This window comes from Tinamus guttatus, unplaced genomic scaffold (assembly GCF_059628265.1).
Source record: "Tinamus guttatus ecotype Peru unplaced genomic scaffold, ASM5962826v1 Tinamus_guttatus_pri_ptg000142l, whole genome shotgun sequence".
Classification (NCBI taxonomy): Eukaryota; Metazoa; Chordata; class Aves; order Tinamiformes; family Tinamidae; genus Tinamus; species Tinamus guttatus.
Window position 1 is genome coordinate 783,028 of NW_028288676.1, and position 26,531 is coordinate 809,558.

Here is a 26,531-nt window from a genome sequence, read left to right on the forward strand (position 1 = left end):
GGGCTGATGCATGCTTGAACTGGTTATTTCTGGCTGCTGTGGCATCAGGAACATTCTCTTGAAGCATGTCTTGGATGGTAGCAGCATGGTAACAATAACAACAACAAAAAAGGCAATATGTAGATTTTGGATTAGAAGGTAAATAATAGAAGGAATTTATGGTTGTCCCAGAAAAGCTTAATGTGTGTTTGCAAATTCTGCCAGCCACAAGCAATGTGTGCTAACAGATTCATTCTAGAGATTTAAGACTTTCATCTGAATCTTTGGATCAAGCAATATGTGTATAAAATAATAATAATAATAATAATAATAAAAGCTTTGTTCTCCAAGTGATTTCTCCCCTGGCTATGGTCAGAACAGTAAAACTGCTTTCAGAAAATGAGCCTTTGTCTAGTCTGAACCAAGATATAGAGAAGATCTTCCTGTGTGTTTTTTAGGTTGTGGTTTTGAATTTCTGGCTCACCTTTAGTCTGGGGAAGTCCTTTGGTAAAGACATGTTTTCCTGCACAGTGATCATTCTTTCCATTTTCATTCTGATTCTATCCTCCACTCCCTCCAGCTCTGTGTCATCTGTCCATTGTGAAGGCTTTTCTAGTTACTGCAACATCACAGTGTTTGTTTCCTCCAGTGTTGGCTTCACTCTTGCCCTGTTTATTTTGTAATTCTTTGAAATTTGTCTCAAGAGGAGAAAAAAAGCACACTTACTAATACAAGAAGCAGCACACAGCTAGATCTTGCTGTTTCATTATTTGTTTCCATTTTATGATTATTTTAAAATACTTCTTGAGATGGGAACTGTCAGGTCTGTGCTGAACACTTCTAGAAGAACAGCTGTTAGCTGAAGAGTATGCATGCAGGCACATATGTATAAAAAATGTAATTATGATAGCAAGAGGGTTTCTTCTGTTTATGGAGCTAGCTTAAACGGTGTGGCTGAGCAATGCTGCCAGCTTAGCTGCAGATATAAGCACTAGCCGTCATTTAGTGGATCTGTGTTTGCTGTAAGTTATCAAGTTTTAGGCTGACTTACCATGCCTGAAAGCACGGAGGAGGGAAGAAAAGCCCTCTCCTGTTGGCAGAGGCCCTTGTGTGGCTGCAGCTACACCCGTGGAGTGCTAATGCACCTTGGGGAGAAGAAGATGTCGCTGAACTGGAAGAATTCCATCTGCTGGCAATATCCCACATCCTCGCTGCAGGGCTCTGCTGGCATGGAAGGAACTGCTGAGGCTCCATAGCGCAGCTAGACTTCTGGTGTAGATCTGCTCTTGCAACAGTGCCAGTCATGCTGGCAATGCTATATAATTATTCCCTCTATGTCAATGAGATGTTAAAAATCTTGCCATTTAACAGTTATCACTAAACTTTATTAAATAGTTAATTACTGATCATTTTAGCGGAAAAAAAACAACTAATGTGCTTATTTACTGGGTGTGGTAACAAATTCGTTTTGGTGGGATCCCCCACATCTGTCATTACTGTTAACAATAGTGATCTTTCTGAAGAGCCCTGCAGTGTAATATCTCTTTATCTTTCTAATTCTGATGCCTGGGCTTGTCCTCCAGAATGGCTAAAGGAGAGGCAGAGAAACCTCACTGTTCTAAAGTGAGACAGAAAGGCAAAGCAAAAAATAAAGTAATTGTTCATCTTAGACCTAAAAAAAAAAAAGGCAAAAATATTTTTATCTCTTATGCCCTGTGGTTAATAATTGTGTTGGAGGAATTAAGCACTGGTTAATAGGTTAATAAACTACCCTTTGAAAATCTTTTGCTTATTGCATTATATTGAGGGACACTGAAGGCAGATTTGTCAGTTACACAGGTGTTAAGCTAACTTTATTATTAAAATTTGAAAATTGAATCTGATGACTCTACAAGTGTACTGTGTATATTTGTAGGTAGGCTGCAGCTGCCCCCATAAATTGAATTCACAACAACCCAAGTCTTTTTCATGATGAAACATTTTATTTTCTTTGTAAGTAAATGTCCGGGTTACTCATGAAATACAGAGCATATCAGAAAATTCACACTAATAATATATTTAGTATTCATACATCTTGCATAAAAATTTTAAAGAGCTTGCTGGAACTCTTTCAGTTATGGAAAAGTGAGTTTAAGATTTTTTGCTCGCTAGTTGCAGATTGTAACAGCCTTATTGACAACTGCACACTCACTTATTTTCTGCAGTTCCTTGAAAGCAATCCATGTACCCTAGTAGTTTATTGGCCCCCAGTTAAAATCTAATGACTCTTTATTTATTTATTTATTTATTGTGGAGTGCTTTTTCCCCTGGAGTAAACTCGATATAAACTAACATAACGTACATAAATTCAACATAACATTAATTCATGGGAGTTAATTTTGCAGATTCATATTAGTGTCAGGGTGCAAAAGGGTTTTGTTTTCCCTCTATTAAAAAGAATCAACTTTAGTATATAGAGCAAGTGTTTGGGGACATTTATGTTTCTAATGTTTATGATAACATCTCTTCAGTGAGATGAAAAATATGCTGTGATCTGCAATGCAAGAAGGGAACTCTCTTGCATTTATCAGCAGGGTGATATATACCAGTGCAGAGGATATATAGATATATAGATAGTGCAGAATATATATATATCAGTGATCCTGTCTCACGCAGGTGACCCTGCGTGTGCAGGGGGGTTGGACTGGATAACCTCTAGAGGTCCCTTCCAACCTTAAGCATTCTATGATTCTATGAACTCCAGAGCTGTCCGGATTTAGTGAAACAGGTGTACATCAGAATAAAAGTATGGTTAGGCTGCCAGTGCATAAGGGTGCTCTTTAAAATCTTCATGAGTCAGTTGAAATTGGTATTGCTTTTCTTGTTCTCAGTTTTATGAAGAACAGAGATGGGATGTCTGGTAGACTCTGCTGCAGGAATGTGGATAGCTGAGAGTGAAGTTTGAAAACGAGAGAAAAAAGTCAGTGAGGAGAAGGAGTCATATGAAGAGGTGGAAAAGGATTTGAAGAGAGGAAAACAAAAATGGCTATAATTTGGAACCATATGCTTCATGACCTTTTGGAGTAGCTGAGGCATGCTGAGTGTCTTTTATCCTCGGTTTCATAGATAAAAGTGATAGAAGGGGACTTAGTTTGCTAATGTGTCTTATTTCACTGCTCTGTGTTGGCAGAACTGAAATAAAGCCTCAGCCTCATTTCACCTATCTTAGAAAGGAAATTGGTTTCCTTTGTAAGAGAATTTCCTTTCTGAGAACAGAGCTTTTGATGCATAGCAAGTTACTTTGCTTACTTATCGTTGTATAAGATACCTTACTTATCTTAGTATATCATCAGTTTTACAGTTAAATTTTGTAGCAATCTGTAAACAACACTTTCCCCCTTAGCGGGGGAAAAAAAAAAAAAAAAAAGGTGCAGCTGAGATTATTGGTGTGATTTGATTTGTTTGAACAAGTGGAGGCAGGAACTGAAAATTTTTGAAGGGTCTTCAGCTTAGAAATTGGTTTGTTAATATCAGATTAAAGCAAATTCTCCTAGTAGTAGAAAACAATAACAACCAAAAATCCACAAACTTAAAATAACTTTTTTTGTATCTTCCTGCTGAATTTGATATCTGTTTTCTGACATCCATCATCTCCCCAGTAAGAAGTTCGATTACTGTGAGAGTGCAAAATAAATGTCGAAATCCAAAGACACTTGAACTTTGTGCATCTGTCTATAATAAAGCATGAAAAAGGAAGAGAATTTTTCCCTTGAGATAGTTAGGTCTTTAAATAATTATTGCACATACATTTTATGTGTATGAAACTTGTAGGCTTTAGATAGCTTTTGCTTACACTGTCTTTCTGTAGAGTTAAATCTCTCCTTAATAGGTAACTTTTTTGTTTAATTTGTAAAAGGAAGAAATTTGCTGAAGACACTATTTCTTTGTTCTGAAGAGATACTCTCATCCTGCACCCAAGGCACTGTGGCTTGTTCACATAACGGATAGTTTGCAAATAACTTGTACAAAGACTCCATTCTCTGCGCACTAGCGAAAGATGCAGCGGTGGGCACTTTCAAGTTTGTTTACAAACTTATTTACAAACTGTAGAATATAGCTTCTTATCTGTCAGAAAAAAATTTGAGCCTTTAAAAGAAGTAAGGAAACCTAGTGAATGAAAATAAACACAGATGTTTCAAATGAATTAATTAGAAAAAAAAAAAAAAGTAGTACCTGGCTTTCATTTTTCTAAAACGTATTTATAAACAAGGAGAAAAGAGTAAGCAATACCACTTAGTTTTGCAAATAGTTGATATGGTACTGAAGAATACTGCTTCAGATAGGTCAGAAGGAAATGTCTTGCAGTGACTGATGACATACTTTGCAATTAGTAAGTCTGAAGTGAATATGTCAAGAGGGGAGAAAAAAGAAAGGGACGCCTAACAGAAATGGAGAGGAACACTGCTTCCACTACCAAAGCAGAAAAGTGGGTAGTGTGACCTGCATATGTGAGGATACAAGCATGTCTTCGTGTGTGTAAGGAGAAATAGGTACGTTCCTAAGGGAGGTTGCCTGACATCCTCTGAAATTTTACTTGTGGACAAAACAGTCTTTATAAAAGTACATGCTGCAAACTGTAGTGGGAATAAGCTGCTAGTTTACTCTGAGTTTACTTCTGCTCGACTTGAGTATTGCTAATGTGTATTATGAGTTCAGGTGTTTTTTTTTTTGTTTTTCAAGTGGGAGGAATCTGGAAGAAGCATGATGTTGGGTTGTTTCCTTTTGGAGAAGGATAAAATTGCAATAGTGGTTTTAAGAGTCTCTAAACAGTAAGGGTAGAGGCCGTTGTTTAGTCAGCTGACTGTGAATGCTCAGGTAGTTACCGTGTCTTGAAGCTGGAGATGTAGAGGTGATGCTGATTACTGGTGTTCAGGTGTTTGGAAATATCAAGGTTGCTCAAGTGTGTAAGGATGTTATTGGCTATAAATGTTTGGCTGTAATTCTCACTTTCTTTAACTCTTTTAAGCGAGCAAACAAAAACCTGAGGATGTCACCTTGGGAAGGGTGATCACAGTAGTAAATGTGTGGGGTTTTTTTTCTTTGTCTTTTTTTTTTCTGTTTGCATGCTTGTCACAGAGTCATGTTTCTTCAGAACTAGAATTTAACTAGTCCATAAGTATTAATAATCCCAGCAGAGCTGCTTAAAAGTGGCTGGAAGGAGAATTGGACTGAAGAATTTGCACTGAATAGACAAGGAACAAAAAGAAGACAAATGTCACTGCTTATAAATAGGAAGCCTATATCAAAGGTTTACTCATTCTGCTTTAGGAAATCTGTGATAGATGAAAAACAAGGTCCAAATTTTGAGTCCTAGTTCTTTTTATCTAGCTAGAACTTCCCTAGGATATTTGAAAATGAACTGTTCTCCCTCTAAAGTTGCTAAGAGTTTTGTGTTTTCCACATGCAGCCTTTGCAGCTTGGTTATAAAAATGCTGGGAAAAAACAGGCAATAAAAACTGTGCACAGACAATTAACTGGGTTTGCCTCTCTTTCTCCCCTTGCAAAAGTGAAGAATCTGTGTTTTTGTAATAAAACAGTGGGTGAATTAGAGATGCTTTTAAAACCAATTCTATGGTTCATTATTTCAGTGCAGTTTCTTATGTATGCATCATTGCACTCTTCTCCACCTTCACACTTACCTCCAAAACTGGACACAGCCCTTGCTCTGCAAGTAATGATAATAATTGGTGGTAAGACAGACCTGTTACTCATCCTTTTCTGAACACATTTCTCGTGGCAGGTGTCTAGTTTTTAATTAAGTGCTAATGAACATGCTTAGTGGACCGTGATACTGCTGCTAACTTCTTCAGTTTTATATCTCACTGCTGCTGAGCTCTTAAAAGGTGACAGAGCAGGCATTAGTGTCTTTGAAGTGACAGGGAAGTGATTATATGCATAACATAATTGTTTCTAGGATCTAATATGGCAAATGTCTAGTTACTAAATAGATCTGGTAAGCGCTGCTGTTATCTGTCTTCTCAGTCTTATCCCTTTGTGTGTAGCACATACTACTTTTCTCCTTTCTAAAAGGAGAATGAAATATGCTTAAAACAATTCTAATGATGTAAGTTAAAAGAGAATAAGAGAATTTCCTGGGAAGGGTTGTCTTTGTGTTGGAAGAACTTGCAGCCTTTTATAAACATACACGCAACAAATCAGTAAGTGTTAAAGAGCAGCAAGCCTTAGATTATAAATGGTAAACCACAACATATTCTTATTGGCATGTAAGACCATGATCAGGTTTTCACTCTTAAGTCAGTTTAATTTATCTTTCCAGGATCTAAGGCATCTTTCAGGATAGGGTTTTTTTTTCCCTCTTTTTTTTCAGCACCATTTTGTTAAGATTCCAAGATGTTTCTTATTGTGTAGAACAATGCATTTTCTCTTATGGCTGTTGTTTTTTTCTCTGCATTTTAAGCTGAGCATTGCAGGCCTTTCTTCCTAGTATTCACATTCAGTACTTTCAAAGATGAAGAATCTGGCCTTTTTGTCTTGTGCTTTCAATTTCAGAACCTGTTTGCCTCTTTTCTGAGACATTTGAAATATATTAAATGTGTGTAGGCTACAAGGCAAAACCAAGGTAACTGTAGGTAACGTCTGCAACAGTTTGATTTATAAAGACTACACTTCTTGAAATCATGTTGGCTATGACAATTGCCAATTAAAGTAGGCAAGAGAGACATGAAAAAGTAATCTTCACGGGCTTTATGGAGTGATGAGAGCAAGAACTAAACCATTTTAATTTTGTTTGATTGTTTGGCCTTCCTATGCCCACCCAAGCAAGCTAATCTAAACACTCTGTGAAGGAAAGAGCAGGTTTCCTTCCAAGATGGCAATCTGGAGACGAAGTCATCACTTTTTTCTTCTTAGCTATTTGCTTGTCACAGCTGGGTAATGCAATGTGGCACTGCAAATGGGGACAAGACCAAGACTATGGTCACAGTGCAGTCACAGTACTGCTGACGCACGCGGTCTGGCGGCTCAAGTACCAATGACAGACCTCAGTGACTTTGGCCAAGTCAAAGAAGAGTGGAATGGTAGGATGCCACCTGTCTGGAAGAACCATCCAAGAAGTCATGTCACTGGAGTCTTGATAAAGTCTGTTAGGAGGAGAGACATCCTCTTAATACTTTCTTCAAAATGATAGGCTTTGTGTAAATCAAGTACTTAAAATAATAAAAACCTGCTTACATTGCTTTTAAATGATATATAAGTTTCTGTTAAGAGTTGGCATCAATAGTGATGAACACATATCTTGAATTGAAGACTAGTGTTCTTTTTTATGCTACATTTGAAAAGGAATTGCTAAAACTTGGTTTGAGAAGCCAAAGCTTTGGTGAACTCTTTAACTGTTTAAAACTGTCTGGAGAGCCTTTGGCAAATTGAGATTTGCCAAAGATTCCTTTAGGAAAAATAAATAAAAGATGGCTGCTTTACAGTTGTGAACATTGGAAAAGTAGAGGAATTTATAAACAATTCAAAGCATGTTTTGGGATGAGAAAAGAAATGAAAAGTATAAGAAGTGTAAGTGAAAGAGTACCATAGTTATCTAAGTAATAAAAATCAGTCATTAATATTGTGGATAGTATTTTGCTGGTGTTGTTTTAGAGAGATTTTTAGTCTACAGAAGATGAAAAATTGTTTTGGATTATTTTGAGTATTTTGGAATAATTTGTGAAATATTGTGAGCTTTTTTGTAGGCATTGAGCAACTATCAGTAGTTCAGGATTAAATTTGCCTGCTCTTGCCATGTCCTTCAGTAAGGCCAGATTGTTGGCTTCTTTGGATGTATTCTGTGTAAGTTTCTTCCCTCTTGCTTGGACATTTTCAGAACATAAGTAGACCTCCACATTACCTCTTAATAGAGGAAATGTGGTAGGTTAAATTAGAGGATACCTTTGCAAAGAGCTGTTTGTAAAGCAGTTATTTGTATCCATCTGGACGTGGCTGCAACAGTTCATTTTTTCTTATACAGTGACTGTAGTAGGTATTTCAATTTAAGATCTGATACAATTTTGTTTTCTTAACTGTTCAAGGGAAGCTTTTTTTTCTTCTGATCTGTGCCTTGGACATTTCCTAACGGTGCTTTGCTCAAAGTCTTAGCTTCCTTCCTTTTCCTCTGGTGTCCAGCTGAGAACATACTGTTCAGATGTTTGCTTGTCTTGCTTTGATATTTTCTCATGGTGGCCACCTTCAGAGATGGATGGCAGAACATGGCTGAGGGAAAGAGGCATGCTCTGTCTTGTGTTCCCATGCCCAGCAGCCTGAGTATGTGACAGCAGTGTCTATTTTCCTGTAGCAACTTGAAGGAGGTCTATATCCAAGCTAAACATCATTTTGGAGCCCCACCTTCTAAAGAATCTAAGACATCTGTGCTGAGCTGAGCATACTGAACAAATTAGAATGTGGAAAATACTAATAAAAAGAAAACAAGATCATAACAGCTTTAGTTAGAAAATACCTAAAATATATGCTTTGGAAAAGTCACTCTATTATAAAAAAAACTCTATTTCCAAAATTTTTGAAAGTTAGTTTGCTGGTTTTGTTATTGTGTTTTATGCCCACTCATGATGGAATTGTTCTTGCAAACTGCCTTTGGAACATGAGATGTTTTACTTCATTAGTGCCATTCCTCGTGGGGAGTTCCATGAGCTTATTGACACTATCTGGAATATCTGTATTTTAAGCCCAAAGTTGGTTCCCAAACCCGTTTTGTAAACACTCTTTTTCCAAAAGTTTAGCTAGAATAAAATCTGCATCTAACTACACCAATTAAATATGAAATGGAACAGTGTCTTTTAGATGTTCTTTTTTATTCAAAATAAAAGCAAACCTGCTGTTTCCAAATGGTGGGATATGGAACAAAGCTATCCGTCTTACTAATAATTACCAGTCTTATCAAACTTTTTTTTTCTTCCCTCTTAAGAATTTTGCTGCTGCTGTTTGCTACCAGTAAAGTTGTGACAGTATATGGCTGCCCAAAATTAAACAATTTACTGTAGTAAAACTTTTTTTTTTTTTTTTTCAGGCTGCGGAATGAGTATCAAGCTGCTCTTTTTATGGTTGGTGGGACATGGGCACAGACTTCCGCAAGCAGTATTTCTACAATGTAGTACAGTGTAGGATATATAATGTGGTGGGACAAAGAGGGAAGGAGCTAGATCTACAAACAAACAAAAAAGGTAGAGCTTAAGAAAAAAGAACGTGTTGATTTTCAAAAACTAACCAAATTCTTTCTCCTTTTTCCTTCCCAAACTATGTGCATTGTTGTCCTGGGGATGATGGTGCCACTGGGAACAGCAGCAGCAGTTGCAGGCTCAACATCTCTCCCATGGCCATGGACCTCCAGTGCCTCTAACACCGCATCCATCAGGTCTTCAGCCTCCTGGAATCCCTCCGCTTGGAAGCAGTGCTGGTCTTCTTGCCCTTTCTAGTGCTTTGGGTGGGCAGTCTCACTTGGCAATAAAAGATGACAAGAAGCATCACGATGCAGAACACCACAGAGGTGAGAGGCATGGCAGGCCTGATTAGGACATTGTCAGATTTGCGCATTGCTGCAAATTGTGCACATCTATAAGAAATCGAGTTATATAGAATGAGAACAAACTGTTGGCAAACATTAAAATGTCTGCATATATACCACTGAAACAAAATTCAGCTTGGAAGTTTTCAGTATTTGAAATTGGGGATTGCTAAGTGTCTTATGCTCTATAGTTTGCAGGGCATTTTGACATCCTGGTAAATACTTAGTGGCCTGCACCATATTGTGGAAAAATGTTGAACTGGGTGACTTTTTCAGAGAAAGTAATGTTGTTAAAAGGGTGGGTGGGAAGGTAGCGGGAATGAAAAGTTAAATTTTTGAAGTGAATGTGTTCGGACAAAAAGTTTAGATAACTGCATCTGTTACTTTAGTTTCATAGGCTTAAATTCTAGTAGATAATTAAATATTGGGCAAAATTGCACTTGACTAATTTTTGAAAAGAAAATAATTTATTCTGTCATGAAATAAACGTAGGCTTTGTGTATGGTTAAACTGTAAATCATGTTTACAAAATACTGTAATTTTCAGGAAATCACTGTATTAGGAATGTGCAATGACTTATATAAATAAAAGCCATTTTAAAACTGTTCGCGGCTTGTGTTCTAATTTTTTTCCCCCCTTTTTTATTTCTGTTCTTGCCTCTGTGTCTGAACGGGCATGTCTGTGCATTTCTTGGTTACTACGGGAGCAGAGAGAGAGCCAGGCACAGTAAGTACCAATACTCCTGCTAATATTTCTACTTCTACATTTTGTTATAAGCATAATTTGCTCTGTTTGTCCTTCTGTTTTGTTTTTGTTTAGTTACATTTTTGTGATAATAAGCATATGCGTTTTCTCTTAAGATATTTCTTAGCTCATGTAGAATATTAACATTTTCTGGGTGGAGAATTGTATGAATGTGATAGATTTGTTTGAGCAGATTGGTTTAGGGTTTGCTTGAATTTTAATTAGACTTCGTTGCTTTTAAAAGAGACTACAAATCTAACAGAACTTTGTGACCCCAATGCAAAGTTTGTATAATTTGTAGTTGGAGATGTTTCCATTAGGATTTTCACATGTTAAAGTTGCAGAGAAATGTTGGTGAGAAATTTTAAATTTGTGTGTTATGGCTGTGAATAGATTTTTTTTAAAGTTGTGGAGAAATGTTGGTGAGAGATTTTAAATTTGTGTGTTATGGCTGTGAATAGATTTTTTTAAAGTTGTGGAGAAATGTTGGTGAGAGATTTTAAATTTGTATGTTATGGCTGTGAATAGATTTTTGTTGCCAGAATCTGTTTAATTCATACAAATGTCTTTGCTGTTTAATTTGTACACTTGTTGTAACTATTCTAGAAATACTTTAGATAGAAGTTGTAATACAATTGGTCTGAGAGCATTTTTTTCCAGAAATCAGCCAAAGAACTAATTTGTTACGTTTGTATGTATATATACTCTGTTGTGTTTTGAGTACTATTATCATTTTAACCTGCTGGCCATATGCAAAAATTTATTCTGCTTGTTGATGCAATATGTCAGTTTGATCTCTCATGTAGTTCTTATCCTCAATTAGAAAAGAGAAGAAATACGAGCAGATATTAATTGATAAGTTTACAAGCTTTAATGCTTGTAAGTGTTGGCTATTTTGGTAGTAGACTTGAGAATTACCTGTTTGGAATCTTTCTGAATATCTTTTTGAGGCAGTCTTTGTTTCCAGATTGCAAAGCAAGAAGCATTTATTTCAGCTTGCTTAATGTAGGAGTATTATTAATTGTCAGTATACTTGTGGAAGCAATTTAAAGTTGTGTTTCTGTGAAGCCTCAGAGTTACAAGTACATTTGTCCTGGAGTGGTGTTGATCAAAGGCACAATTCTCACCTACTTATTTTTTCAGGAGCTGAGAAAGGCTTGCATTGTATGTGTATGATGATTTTCGTATCTGGATTGGTTGTTTTATTGTTTCCTATCCCACACTTGGACTACTTATATTTAACTAGAAAATTTCATCAAATGTATGTTTTGGCTTCTTTTAAAAAGAGAACTGTTTTTGGTCTTTTTCAAGGCTCTTCAGGTAACTAAACAGTCAAGAGTCTTTATATATATATTTCTAAATACTGCAGTGAAACTTCGATATTCATAACTGAATATAAAGTGGAATATAAAGATACTTAAGGGATTTCATTATTGCTTTGGAATGCATGATGAGTGTCCATTTTGCCTACTTTTGCTGTATTTAAATGTCAAAGACTAGGTTTTTCTTTATTTCATCTTCACCTTTCATTTTACTTGCTGAAACCGAAAATATTCATAAATGCACGCTTATGAAATATTTGCATGATATTTCAGTTAACAGTAGTATGTTCTACACATTAAATGCTAAAATTGTGTGGTCAAAATGAAAGCATAGAAGTGTGGTTAATGGCAGGTGGTTTTTGGCAGGTGTAACTAACCATCCAAAATTTAGCCATGTTATTGTGGGAATGCCATCATTCCTACTATTGTGACATAATTTGACTATAGCTAATAAAGTTCAGCAAAGCAAGGGAGTTTTGCAAGTGAACTTTAATAAAGTTTTAGGAGACATCAGTGCTTTCTTTCTATGCTTTACACAGAGCATGGTAGCAACATCTGTCAGACTCATCTCAGGTATTCATTTATCACTCCTCCTCCCACCCTTCTAGTGTCCTGCCTGGACAGCATAGAAATGCAAATGTTGTCAAGTGCTCTATTGTATTAGTAAAAATTTGTAGACAGTGAATTGTAACCTTTTTGTGTGTTTGGGATTTGTGTTTAGGGTTGCTGTTCCTCCTCCTGAAAAACACTGAGCTTGTGTTTTTAAAGACTTAGGAAGTACTCATAAAATTTGAAAGAGGTCTGTTTCTGCCTGGATTGTTTTGTGTAAATGCTGCTTTTGTTTTGCAAAGCAGATGCTCTTTCCTTGGCAGCAGAAAAATATTCTGAGTCTTTAGGTCTCCATCCCATTCTTTCCTTACAATCTTGGGGGCCGGTGGCATGGACAATTGAAATCATTTTTTTGTTGGTATCATGTAAAAGCCATTTTTATAAGTCTTATATTTTAACTCTTTTAAATGGCTGCAAGGAAGATGCAAAAAGTTGGAAAAAAGTATAATTTTATAGACTTATAGACTTGTATGCAAGCAATGAGAGGAATTAAGCATGCTATGTTGCAGTTTACCTTGTAACTAATATAAAGCAGCATGAGTTGAGGACTGGTGACAAAAGTTAAAGAACAAGGTGAGGGGATTGACGTGGTCCAGTTTAAGTGTTTATGGATAATTTCTGACCCCCATTTTGACAAACATTATCTGGGAAGTACTGAATTCAGAATAAGTCTTACTTGTTTCCTATTGACATCTTTGAAGTATTGAATCAAGATGGAAGGTGACTGAAATCCATTTAAGCTTCTAGATTTTTCATATGCATAAAATAAAGATACTAGTCTAAAAATAACTAAAGTTACATAGTTAACTAACTAACATAAGTTACATAATTACAAAGTTAAATAACTTACAGGAGATGACTAAAAAGGAGGAGAAGTTAATTTTACATCACTAGTCATTTAAAACAAAAGCAATTCACTTTATAGGTGAATTGTTTTACTGTCATGTGTGGAGTTTCATTTTACAAAAAGCATATTCAGCAGAGAAGACTATTGATTCTGGAATCGAATAATCTTCCCCCCGAGTACAAACTTTTTATGGCTTCCTTCTACTTATACACTCTTTATATCATGGAGAGTTCTGATTCCCAGCAGGACAGCTGGGATCTGCTGTTTTGGTTGTTCATGGTAGATAGGATTCTGCTTTTTCTACTCAGCAAAGGCTTACATTTATTTCTGTGTACATATGGATATTGGTAGATAGTACAGTAGTAGCTCAGCTCCCATGTGGTAATTGAGTGACTGTAATAACCCACTTGATGATGCAGACAAGTGCAAGTTGAGTCAGCTGTTGTACCTGGCTGTAGTGACTGGTGGTTGCAGTTGGTATAGATGTACAAGAAGTCAGTGAGTGACAAAGGACAGAGCAACTGTAAGGCTATGTGTTTGAGGTAAGTAGGGCTAAGGGGAATCCAGCATTAGAGAAGTCTTAATTGGGATCAGGTGGAGTTTATCAGAGATGTGATGTAAATTCTGTTATTTATGCTGTAGTGGTCAGCATAAAGTTAGTTGTAAGTGCTGTACATGCTAGTGAGTTATCTGTGCTGTATTGTAATTGGTACTAAATGGGGTGTTGTGGCTTCCCAGCATCTAGTTCTGACACGCAAATTTGTGGTTTGGAAATAGTTCTTCAGGGAAATCAGCACGGCAACCAAAGAAGTGCATTTAAATAATGCACATTAGAGAACCTGCTTTTCCTCTGTGTATCCATGACAAAATTTTCCTTTCCCATTTGCTGTTAGTGGTTTCAGTGTTTGAATTGTGTTGTCAGCAAAGTCACTTTTTGCTCCTGATTTACCTGTGGTATATATAGCTTGTTTGCAGTCCGGTAACACTGACAGGAATCAAGTACACTAAGCTTTTTTCTTCCTTAAAGGCTTACCTGAAGGTGGGGATTCATGTGAATAACTTTTAAATCATTGGAGGAAGAATAAAACATATACTTAAAATGGATTTTAATTGTTTGTTGTGATCTGAGTGTTCTACAGACATTCGTAATCCCTAATAAATTAGGTGCTGAATATAAGAGCAAGGATTATCCTCAATTGCAAGTCTAGTCAGTGGAAAACAACACAAAACAAGAAGAAAAAAAAACAGTTATGAAGTTTCTCTTGAGGAAATGGACTTTATGTATATATGTACATTGTTGTGCATCTTTCAGACAAATCGGTATCAAAGATGCCGAGTCCAACTGAAAGTATTGGATATACTAGAAGCACTGCTTACAAGAATGTATAGCTTCGTAGTGTTGTATAGAATCTTAAACAGTTGATTATTTCAATAACAATAGTAATTTCCAGGAGTAAGTTATTTTTAATCAAAACTGTAGTTTGTCTGATCTTGGTCATAGCTTTTAAAGCTTCCTTTAAACAAGCAAAAGTCTTTAAACAAAACAAAACAAATGCCTGTTTAATTATCTAGTTTAATGATCTATTTTGCCCAAATAACAATGTTTATGGAGCAGATACAGAACAATACAGCTATTGTGAAGTAAATTGTTGAAAAACAGCTTCTAGCATGTATACTGTGATTCCAAAGAACAGTGCCGTATGTAGATCTGATAAGTTAGAGAAAAAGCGTTATTCCAGCGTAAATATGTCCACAAGGGGAAATGTTGCAGAATAGACTTGTCAGCAATTTTTGTTGGGCTTATGATATTTATATAACAGGTTAACCCTCAAGCTTTTAAGGAAAAAATCAAACCTGAGAGTCTTTACTTGGCCTTTGGAAGATAGTAGAATATGTAGAAAGTGTTCGGCGTGCTGCAGCTGCTGGGTGTTGTTGGTCAGTCAGTCCTTAGAACATCCCAAAGGGTATTTCATATTCTTGCTTTTTCTAAATGTAACTGCTGATTTTAGATCTAATAAATCAGTATTGCAGGAACCGATAGTGTGTGAATGCTTACCTGTTGCATTTTTATATAAATAAGATCTGAGTTCTGTGTGCTTAGCTATCTTCCTCAATATTTCAGTTGTAGCTAACAAATATCCAGGATGCTGTTGGCATTGTCTAGGTAGACATGTTTACTCTTGTCTAAGGTATTTGCATGAAAGGAACATAACTTTAACAAACAAACAAACAGCAAAACAGTTCTTATTAACTACATGTACTTTATGCCAAAGTTTTCAAGCTGCTACCTATAGCTTTTATGTAATGACTTTAAAAGTATAGTTACTAACTTCTGCTCAGATGCTGCTCCTTTGCCACCATTTCGTTATTGTCATTCAATTATTTGAATTTGTTTTATTCTAAATACTTTAGCAGTGAAATAGTCTCCATATGATTTTTGTTAAAGGAAGCTTTTTTTATGACTTTCTCTTTATAAAAGGCATTTGCAATATTCATGTCTGTGGTCAAGTTTAATTTGACAGCATGCTTTTTTACCAGGTTCTACAGGACAGGATTTTAATACTAAGTACTGAGATTTTTTCTTTGAGATTGGTGTAAGCATCCAGGACACTGAATCCCTGGGTTTGTACATTTGGGAGGAGATGAGGGGTTAAATTCAGATTGTATTTATTGATGCAATTAGCTCAGTGATCCAACAAGCCCACCCTTTAGCTACAAAACATCACAGTAAAGACATTATTTTGAGTTTTTTTATACTGAATTTCATTAGATCCTCCTGCATGCGTTTTTTAAGCCTCTTGGCATTTGTGTAGCTTGAATAGTCATGAATAAAAGAACTTAAGAGTTAGCTTTAAAGTGCAGCTTCTGAAATAGGAGAAAGCAGATTCAGATAGCTTTATATACCCCATTTTGTTTTCCTTTTCCTTGGGACTGAACACTAATACTTGAATGCTTCAAAACTACCATGGTGGTGTTTTCAGGTTTTAAAGGGGGGAACTATTCAGTGCTTAGCTCCCAGGCTATTTATATATGTTCATCATATGTCAAAAGTAAATACCTCTCTGGCTCTTGGGTAGGCACAGATGTTTCCTTTGTGCCTTACATGTGTATGATAGTGTGTATGTTGGTATTAGGCTTTCTTCTTGTGAGATACATGTGTGTACATGTAAATATATATTTACTTGGTATTTATATGAACATATATTTATTTATGTAAGCTTGTGCTTGGCTTTTAGAAACCAGGTTTATCAGGTCTTTGTAAAAGGATTCTTTTTCTCCTCAACTCTTTCAGCATTGTTCACAGCATTAACACATCACTGAACAAATTGCCCTCTTGCATATGCTAATCCTGCACTTAAAAGAACTCATTGTAACATGTTTTAATGCTTTAGCTGGAATAGAGGTGGGAATGCAGGCATGTCAAATTGTCATGTGACTGAAAAATATCTAAAATGCCTTTCTTTTTGGGTCAATAGTTTGTACTTTGCATATCTGAATGAAGGTAACCCATGTTTTTTGGGGAAAAGATTAGTCTTTGCTCTTGTCTTTTGTGTGTCCTATTGGCCTCTGTTTTTCCAACCAAATCTGATTAAATATTTTAACCTCAGTTTCGCACTAGTGGTGAGGGCTATGTTAGCAGTAAAGATACTTGATCTTTGTTTGCAGCAAATTTGCTGAAGCCATCCAATTGAGTTTACCACAGCTAACAAATGAGTCTGGGATAATCTTGCTTAGTATTTACTTCTTATTTAAGAGCTAAAGGTCTTACTGCTATCTTTCCCTCCATTACTGGAGGTATAGACATAGTAAAGCCGTGTTTGTTTATGGTGTCTCTGTAATACCAAAAAAAAAAAAATCATTCTTATCTGCTCATGAATAGACATCAAGTCTATTTCTCTTAAGCAATGCATAAATAACTGGTGACTGACAAGTGAAATCAACTTTTGGTAAGTTGAGCAACGAAAAGCCAAGCTTGCCCTTTAGAATGCATGGAGCTATATACATTTGCCTGGAGTACTTTGATTTATTTTAAATAGAATGAAAGGCTATGTAGGTATCACATTTCTAAAGCATTTATTGCACCCAATCTATGGTTTTAGACATATACAAAGGAATCTTGAAAGTTTTTTTTTTTTTTGATTGACCTTGAGATATTTTTGTCTTTACAGAGTAATTCTCTGTTGGTCCCAGACAGCCTGCGGAACACAGATAAACGCAGAAATGGGCCTGAATATGCCAATGACATCAAAAAGAGAAAGGTGGATGATAAGGATTCCAGCCACTATGTAAGCAAATCTATGTCAAAGAAATGATTAATTTGTTTGTGGATAAAGAGTGTGTATGAAGAGTGAAAGAGCTGTGAATAAAAAGGCAATAGTATATGAATATATGTGCCAGAGAAACCATTATTCATTCTGTGGAAACAGCAGTGACTCAATAGTTCAGGCTCTTCAGGCCAAGTTATGCTCAATAGAGAGACAGAAGAACCCAGGAGTACCTGGTTTTGATTCGTGAGTGTTCTAAGGATCCATTTCAAAGTTTCAGCAAAAGATCCTTTCTGGGTTGCTGTAAAGCTGCTACAGTGCTGCTGGTTTTGTTGGAAGTGGGAGTTTCCCATTGATTGGGGCGGGGAGAAGAGGGAGAAACAAGTAGATTTCTGATATTAACTATTACCATGTTGATTAATAATTATTATTTCAAATTCCATATGTTTTGAGGGCTGTACCAACTTCTTTAAGTTTTTTTTTTTCTGTTGATGTGTCAAATTCAGTAGAAATCAAGCTAAAGGAAAAAATTCAGTTTTGAGTTCTGCGTTTTGATGAATACTGCTTATTTCTCAGTTTCAAAGGGACACTTCACTAGTACAGTGGTCCACGTGAACTTTGCAGGTGGATTTCAACAGACCTTAGCATAAACTAATATAAATTTTAAAAGTACTGAGAAGTAGAACTTATATTTTAAAAATGAAGTTATTCTTTGACATAGTGTGATTTGACATGCCTGCTGTAGATAACTTTAATCACTAATTACTTGCTGGAAACTGAAACCCCTGAGAAAATGAGATGCTACTATATTTCATCAATATCTGGAAGAGAATTTTTCTTCCATTTGAACCCACAATATCCATGGGGGAGAAGGCCTGCTGTCAATAGCACTTGAGCAGTACAGCCACTGACAACGGATTGGGTTGCTGTCTCCTTTATGCACATTGTAGTGCTGTATTACTGTTGCAGCTTTGAGTCTTCTTTCCACCATTTCCCAAGAACCTGGTTCTGATTTCAGAAGCTTCTGGCAAACTCTTCCCTATGCTACCTCTTCAGCTTTGAGGCCTTGAAATTCTAAGTTTCTAAGGTTGTTTTTCATCTTAAATAGTTAAAGGTTAAGCAGGCCCAGACTATATAAAAACTTTAATCTTGCTTTTTTTTTTTCATTTCTATTGGAAATGAAGGGAAAGGATATTGCGATGTAGAAATAATTTTTGTTGTAATTTTTTTAACCCACGTTTTACATATGTAGTCAAATTTTAATGTGCTTTGGATAGTGGACAACACTTAAAAATTAGCTGAGTGCATTTAATAATTACATGGTAATTATTTTTGGACTCATCAAGGCAATTTTTCTGGTGAATGAATGAATGCCCCCCAAACACACCCCTAATGGGCTAAGGAGGGTCTCCCACATGCTCAGTTACACCTGTTCTCGACATGTTTCCTTCATACTCTTCAGGTGGTGGCAAATACCTGAACTGGAGTTTTCCTGTTCCTTCTTCTGTTGCACCCTTTGGATGAGCAGTTTCCCAAGTGACCAAACAGAGCTACCATTCTGCTTCTGCCTCCAGTGGCACTCTTTAGGCCCTTTTGTGCTTGCAGTACTTCTTAAAAACACTAGTGCTAAAACAAAAGGGAAGAGGTAAAACCACTTTCACTTGTGGTTTAGCAGTTGTTTCCTGGAATTGAAAGGAAAGAACGGATGCTTTTCTTTCCTGCTTTCCTGCTTTAACTTTCCAGAGTTAAGTGTGATAGTCCAGAAACTTAGAAAGCGTTGCAGATTTAATTCAAGACAATTTGAGCACTCTCTTGTGTGTCTGACTTTTTTTTCTAGAAACTTTTTAACTAAAAATACGGTTCTTGGAAATGTCTAATCTTCCCGTGGGAAAGCTTAAGTTTAGTCTTGATCTTTCTGTCAAGTGTCTCCTCTAGTTGAATCACTATGGTGGTTGAAATCACTGCACCACAGTGGATATCATGTGGATATGTCCAGTGGAGATTCCAGCACACTTTTGAGACAGGGTACAGAAAGGCGCTTGAATAGCAGCTTCCAGGAGGCACTAGGGCAGCCCACATAAAGAGTGTTTAGAATGAAATTGAGTCAAAATTCAGTATGACGAGCCATAGTAAAACATTTCAATTTGAGAATGTCAAACTGTTTTGGTTTTGCTAGGCAGTAATGCTGAAGTCTGTTGTCATTTTTGGACTTTTCCCCAAAACTTCCTGTTTTCAAAGCTTTACTTTTCGGAGACGGAGAAAAATTGTCCTATCACTTTGGAGGAGCGGATTCAAAAACAAAATGTCAAATTGATGGAATTTTCTGAGACAAGTGTGGATTTTGGTTACATGCATTAGGCTGTAGTTCTCCTACGATTAAATAGCAAATGAATAGAGTTAGTTTCTTTTTTAATAGTGGTGGTAATGCTTATTATAATGATGATGAGGAGGGTTTTCAGACCATCTCTGACTGAGGGCAAGACTGGCACTAAACTAGTCCTGCCTCATTTAGGTTTTATTGTTAAAGCTAGGGAGTTGTTGTATTCCTCTTTTATATCTTGTTTTCCCTAATGCTAATAAGTAAAGAAAGACTCTTTCTTCTTAAACAAAAGGCAAAGTGTCAGAGTAGATGCTTAGGGTTTTTTTTTTTTTTTCCTCTATGCTCTTAAGGTATGCAATGAACTGAACAATTTATTTATTAATTTATTTTTAATAGGACAGTGATGGGGACAAGAGTGACGATAACTTGGTTGTAGATGTATCCAATGAGGTAACTTTTTTCATTTTTTAGTCTTAATGTTTCATTTCAAGTGCATTCAGTTAAATGAAAGAAACACTTTGTGTGGATATAATAAAATATTTACAACTTTCTTGTTAATACCACAGTTGCCTCCTTCCTTTATTTGGTTGCCCTCTCTGCTTTTTCTGGTGCTGCTTTATCCATATCTGTTCTCTTAGCAGTTATGTTCTAACACACAGTTGTTCTATAGCGGAGGAAGTTTTGGCGAAATGCAGGTGGAGGGATGAGGTTTTTAAAATGCTGTCTTTAAATGAAAAGCAAAGATAATATTTGATGACCATATTAGCATTAGTAGTATTAATAACACTTCTAGTGGCTTAAAAATTGCAAATACTTTAATTTCTTGCTTTAAAGACAAGTTTGGCTACAAACGTTTATCTATTTAGAGTGAAGTCAGCTCAACTCTCCCAAATTTTTATTTGCGTTTTTTTTCCCCAAATCAGAGGCACTTAGAAAAGTTTTTTTTTTTTCTCTCTCTCTTTCTAGAATAGAAGTTTGGCAGTGACATCAGGGTGAAAGGATTCACCTGCCCCTTTATCTTTTATCTCAAGACAGCTGAAAAATTTAAAAAGCCTGAGCATGCCAGAACAGATTCTTATGCTGTTTAAAAAAAAGACATGTCCAGAGGCTGACAGAGAGGAAGTGCATCCAGAAGTTCCAAATGCCCAAATGATTTCAGACAAGTAGAAAAATGGATATCCAACTAGAAATTCAGGAATGATCTCGAAAGTCCCGGTTATTATGGTACTGCTCCATAATCAACTGATAGACTTGCTCCTCTCTTGTAGGGCCTTCCCTGCGTCGCTGCTAATATTCTCATGAGCAGAAAGAGCATAGAGAACCAGCAGAGCTTTGATGGCTTTGTAGCTTTCTTGGTAGGCTATTTCGGGATAAAGTAAAAGCAAAGAGCGTCTCAGGAAGATTATAAGATAATTACCTGAGAGTTTTTTTTTTTTTTTTCCTGAAGATGCAAGCAGTGATGCAATTCCAAGTGGTATTTAGTAAGAAGTAGCAGATAGATCTTATGGCCTATAAAGCACATGCCTATACCACTTTCTCTGAAGGTAGAGATGATAAAATTGTGTATCACCTAAAGAAGATTTTCACTGAAAATTTTATTGTGCACTAGCAGTACATGGAGGACATACAGAAGCAGTGTGAACTTACTACTATTACTCTTGTTCTGTCTCGCTCTTCTTGTCATACATGCTTTGTTTAGATTGTACTTATGTTTAACTAGATAGCAAGCCCTATGCATGTAAACAATTTACAGTTACATGTAATGTAAAATAAATCCAGATTGCTCACTGGACAAATTTATATGTCTATACTAAACTAACAAAAGGTTTTTAGTCATAGATACAACAAAAAGTCTCTTCATTTGAACTTACTCTCTGAATTCTTCTACATTCTCCTCCCTCCTTCCCCTAGCTCCTTAGTGCTCTTTGTGTACCAAGCTATAACATGCTTTTATGCCATTATTCCTTTCCTGCTGTTTAGGATCCATCCTCTCCACGGGCAAGTCCTGCTCATTCGCCACGCGAAAATGGTATAGATAAAAACCGCCTCATGAAGAAGGATGCCTCTAGCAGTCCAGCATCTACAGCCTCTTCAGGAAGTTCCACTTCTTTGAAATCCAAAGAAATGAGTTTGGTGAGTATTGAGAAATGTTATTTTTGCAAGTCTAATTCTTCCTTGTCCTGAAATATTTTTGGCAGAAAGCCTATGATTTTAAGTTCTGGAAGCTGAAATTGATTATTGTTCCCAGTCTTTACAGTATGTTCAATCTTCCACCTCAGCAATAACTTTAGCTTCATGCTGATTTCTTATGTTTCTTACATTTATATCAAACAAACTTTAAAGTTATTACATAACACACAACATTGCTTAAGTATTGCTTTCTTTTAGAGCAATAGTGTATGCTCTAATTCCTATGTAGATCTGCACAAAGCCACTAAGAAGTTTTTCAGACTACTCTTACATTCTGCTAAATAAACTGTTAATAAACTCTTAAAAACTGTCTTTATATTTTTTTCCACTGAGGTGTCATTAATAATTTGATTAGATTCTGTGTAATCCTTCAAATTTCTTTTTTTTTTTTTTTAATATCATCAGTTGTGATTCTTCTTTGGTTTTATAGTACATTTTTTTGTGTCCAATAATTAAGACAATAATTTTTGCAGAATGAAGTAAATTGATGCTTCATACAGTATTGCCCTGAAGAAAAAATAGTTAATGCATTTTTTATTGCCAGTGGCAGAAGGAAAAATAACTTTCTACATCTCTTTGCTTATTTTAATTTTGGCAGTAATTGAAAAGGTCAGCATTTCTCTCTCGCAAGTTAATGCTGTCAACATTGCGTGGATTTATGAAAATTGGCTGAGGGAGTAGGTAGTAGGTGCCCAGCATCCCAGCTGCTGTTGTGATAAATTGTGTAATATGGCCTGGATTAAAAATAATACTCATTTAATTTGTTTAATGATACCAGCATGAAAAAGCCAGCACGCCTGTTCTGAAATCCAGCACACCAACTCCTAGAAGTGATGTGCCAACCCCGGGCACTAGTGCAACTCCAGGACTTCGTCCAGGCCTCGGCAAGCCTCCAGCAATGGACCCTCTGGTCAACCAAGCTGGTAATGGCTTACCTCTTGTGTTTATGGCTCCAGCATTTATCTTTTTTTACATATGGAGTCCTATGTGGATGTTAAGTAAATGTGTTGCTTTATTCTTGATATTAAGAGAAGCCTTGATGAGAAGCAGCTGTTTGGATTATCAAGAGTTCAAATATCTTCTAGGCTTATGTTCTTCTTTTGTTTACTTTGTCTCTGTCTTTTTTACAAATAATCCGGAGACTGCATGCAATACTGAGGAAGACTTCTCAGAATTTTCTGGTGCTTATTCTGAATGCAATCTACTACAGTATTTGTCTGGGACTACTAATATTTGCTGCAGTGTAAATCTTGATAAATGCAGAATGAAGTTTACTTTTGCTGTTCAGGCTGGTACGGCACAGTTGCTTCAGACATGAGCTGTGTAAACCATGTCTGTCAGCTTTACTGCTTAATTTGGCAAAGGAGCGATTAATGTAAACAAGGAAATATTACAGAGATGGAAATAGACAATGATAGTAGAGATTGTTAGAGGTAATCAGCAAGTTCAGACTTCAGTAGGTCTTATTTACACTGAGTAATAAGAGGTGGTTGTGGTGAAATAGGCAGTGTTTCTTGGCAGTGGGTGTAGAGGAAGGGAGGGGAAGGTCAGGTACTGTAGAGAAAAAGACCACTTTCCTCTCTGTGTGCAGGGAAATTAAAATACAATCACTTAATTCTTCTGCAGCTGCAGGTTTGCGGACACCTTTGGCAGTTCCCGGACCCTACCCTGCTCCGTTTGGAATGGTACCTCATGCTGGCATGAATGGAGAGCTAACCAGTCCAGGGGCAGCCTATGCCAGCCTGCACAATATGTCCCCCCAGATGAGTGCTGCTGCAGCTGCAGCTGCTGTGGTTGCTTATGGAAGATCTCCTATGGTAGGCCATACATTGTTTGCAATCTCAGTCCTGTGGGTTGTGGTTCAGTGAAAAGAGCTGTATGCGTCATTTAACATTGTCAGATTCCCAAGTTATAACAACACCGAAGGCTTCACTGCCTCACTGTGCCTTTTACTTTGCTGCATGCCTGGAGAAACAAACTTGTACCTTGAAGACAGAAAAACTCAGTGTACTGATGTGTGCCTCCTTTTTTCCTTAACCTTCATCAGTGCCTTTGAATCATTAGTAAATGCCAAACTGTTTGTTTATGCTTTAAATGAAAAGGTAGTGTTGGAAGCTACAAAGCACTTCATTGGTGCTCAGGACATCTCTTTTACTGAATCATATTTGTGTGCTGTACAGATGTCCTCAATTAATCTTGAAGCACATAGAAGTCTTTTTATCTACTTCTGCATTTTTTGTTGTTTTTTTTTTTCTTTTAATTGAAATCAGTCTGAGAAGTTAGTCTGTACATGTCTTGAAGTTCTGTGATAAGGTGTGTTAAGAATAGTCCTGTTGCTATTGTGGGTGTAATAAATACCATGGAACATGGTATCATTGCTGCTATTGAGCAGAATAGCCTTAGGGCCTTATTCTGAAAATATATGACCTTGAAGGCAGATTTATGTATGCACAGACTTACTTGGAAATTTGCAAGAAACTGTCATCTTCTCATTATTTCAGGGTAAAGCTGCTTTTTTTCAACCTGGAAAACATACTTTTTTATTTGAAAAAGTGGACATTCTAAATTCTTCTTGTAAAGCCAGAAGAAATGTAATTCAAGTATACTCTATCAGAAGTAAAAAAAAATAAGTATATTTAGTCCAGAATCCCTGTTTCGATTATTTGACGTACACATTTATTCAGGATACAAGTTTAATGGAACTGTGGCATGCGAAGAGAGTCTATGTAGTATGTTTAAGCTGTAGATGCATTGGTGTGTATCTGCAGTGTAGCTCAGTGAGAGATCTGTTAGCTGATGTGCCCGCACAGTGCGGTGCCATATGAAAACAGAGATTCTGGCTGGGGCTTGAAGCTGCTTTTGAGTGCTGTGCTGTGTCTACATGCACAGGCGCTGGTTGTTGCAAGCTAAAGAGCATTGATTTGGCCACATGCCAGCACTACATGACTTCCAGAGGGAGGGCTAAACTCATTGTGAGCTCAAAGATCTTTGTATCATGCTTTCTTTATGGTGTGCTTTATGTACTTGGTACAGGTCACTGTTTTTCTACTTGGATATGAATACTTTTATCAGAAGTAATCTTTTGTTTTTAATTGTCCCACTGCTCCCTTTTCCCTTTAATTCTGCCATTAATTATTTTTTTTTGTTTAAATGTATAGCATTTGGGGTGTATGGAAAAAGAAATTTTTAATTGAGAAATTGCAAGTGTGAGATTAATTGATTTTTCATTGTCAGGTTGGGTTTGATCCACCTCCTCACATGAGAGTACCTGGAATCCCTCCAAATCTAGCAGGGATTCCTGGGGGAAAACCGTAAGTAACACTTTGGTTAATGTCTGCCACATTTAGAGAGTATAAAGTTATCTTGTGTCAGTGAACAAGAATTCCAAAGGGAGTAGTGTCTTAGTCATTCCCAAGAGATTGCCTTAGACTTCTGATAAGGAATGTAGCATGTAAATTCTCAAGTGATAGCTATTGTCTTCTGAAACAGGTGTGTTTGCTCATTTCTAGAGAAAAGATGTTGATGGTGTATGTACACCTTTGAGAGTGGGTATTCTTTTAAACTTCTTCCTTTCTAGAAGAGGCTAAGGGAATTGTAAGCTAGTAGACAGTGGAAAAAAAGAGTAAGAAGAGATCGAAACTAAAATTAATACTATAGTGAGCATAAACGTGCAATGCAAATTCACAGACTCCTTGTCTGGCAGCTGTTTTAACAGGCGTGAGAGTCTGAAACTGCTGATCACAGTGGTATCTGAAGCAGTTAGTTTGGCAGCTGATGCACACCCTACATAACAGAATAAGCACTTAAAAACATTGTGGAATTATGCATCTGGAAAGGAAAAGGATAAGGAAACAGTTGTGCAGTGGCTGGTGCATAGATGTAAGATGACTTTTACAGTAGTTTCTTTTTACTGAAAATCTTTAACTGTTGCTGAAAGGGTGCTCAAATAAATTTTGTGATACTAAGGCTTACTGATGTTAAAATAAAATACTTGCACGAAAGTAGCATATGTTGAGGTCTTCCATAATTTGGCTATGATAGACTGAGACCAAGTATACCCATACATAGCAAAGTCACAGAGATGCATATATATATATAGGGAGAGAGGTATATATATACATGTGTGTGTATGTATGTATATATGTATATAAACACACAGTCTCTTATGGATAACTGATTACACAAGTCTAAACAGAACGTTTCCATAGGATGGGAAAGGCAGAGAGAATTATAGGAGAACATACATCTTTGTCCCTTCATGCTTGACATCCAGACTTTTCTTTCAACGGGAAGTAGCAGGAATACAGATATTCCTCTGATTTTGAACTCTACTTTATTTTGTGCTCCCAGGTTGGGTTTTCCTGATATATGCTGTCTTTTATACCTAACCTGTGTGAGGCTTTGATTTCACTTTTCCTTTTGCAGTTTGAGAAAAATTCAGAAACTTATTTTTAGGATACTGTGTAAATTTGTAAGAAACACTTATTGTCGTGAAAGTTAAATGCAACACAAATTTCAGCCTATCTGTTTTTTGACCTCCCATTGATGCCTAGTGATGATGTCAATCATTCCAACATACTGGAAAGTGTACATCAGATTACAGACAGTAGAGCATGTGCTTTTCTCCTACTCTTTTTGCATGGTACTAAGGAGGAAGCAGCAGGCTTCTCACATTGGAAAAGCCATCCTAAAT

At 36.5% G+C, this 26,531-nt stretch overlaps 1 protein-coding gene across 1 annotated transcript in view; it reads left to right on the top strand.

Annotated features, from left to right (window-relative positions):
- The window catches only part of TLE1 (TLE family member 1, transcriptional corepressor), a 45,820-nt gene that overhangs the window by 6,744 nt on the left and 12,545 nt on the right, over positions 1-26,531 (top strand). Inside the window, exons 3-10 of the mRNA XM_088522006.1 lie at positions 9,319-9,523; positions 10,251-10,267; positions 17,233-17,349; positions 20,045-20,098; positions 21,629-21,781; positions 22,617-22,761; positions 23,465-23,655; positions 25,073-25,149. Of these exons, the coding sequence (XP_088378132.1) occupies positions 9,319-9,523; positions 10,251-10,267; positions 17,233-17,349; positions 20,045-20,098; positions 21,629-21,781; positions 22,617-22,761; positions 23,465-23,655; positions 25,073-25,149 (959 nt within the window). The remainder of the gene's footprint in view (positions 1-9,318; positions 9,524-10,250; positions 10,268-17,232; positions 17,350-20,044; positions 20,099-21,628; positions 21,782-22,616; positions 22,762-23,464; positions 23,656-25,072; positions 25,150-26,531) is intronic.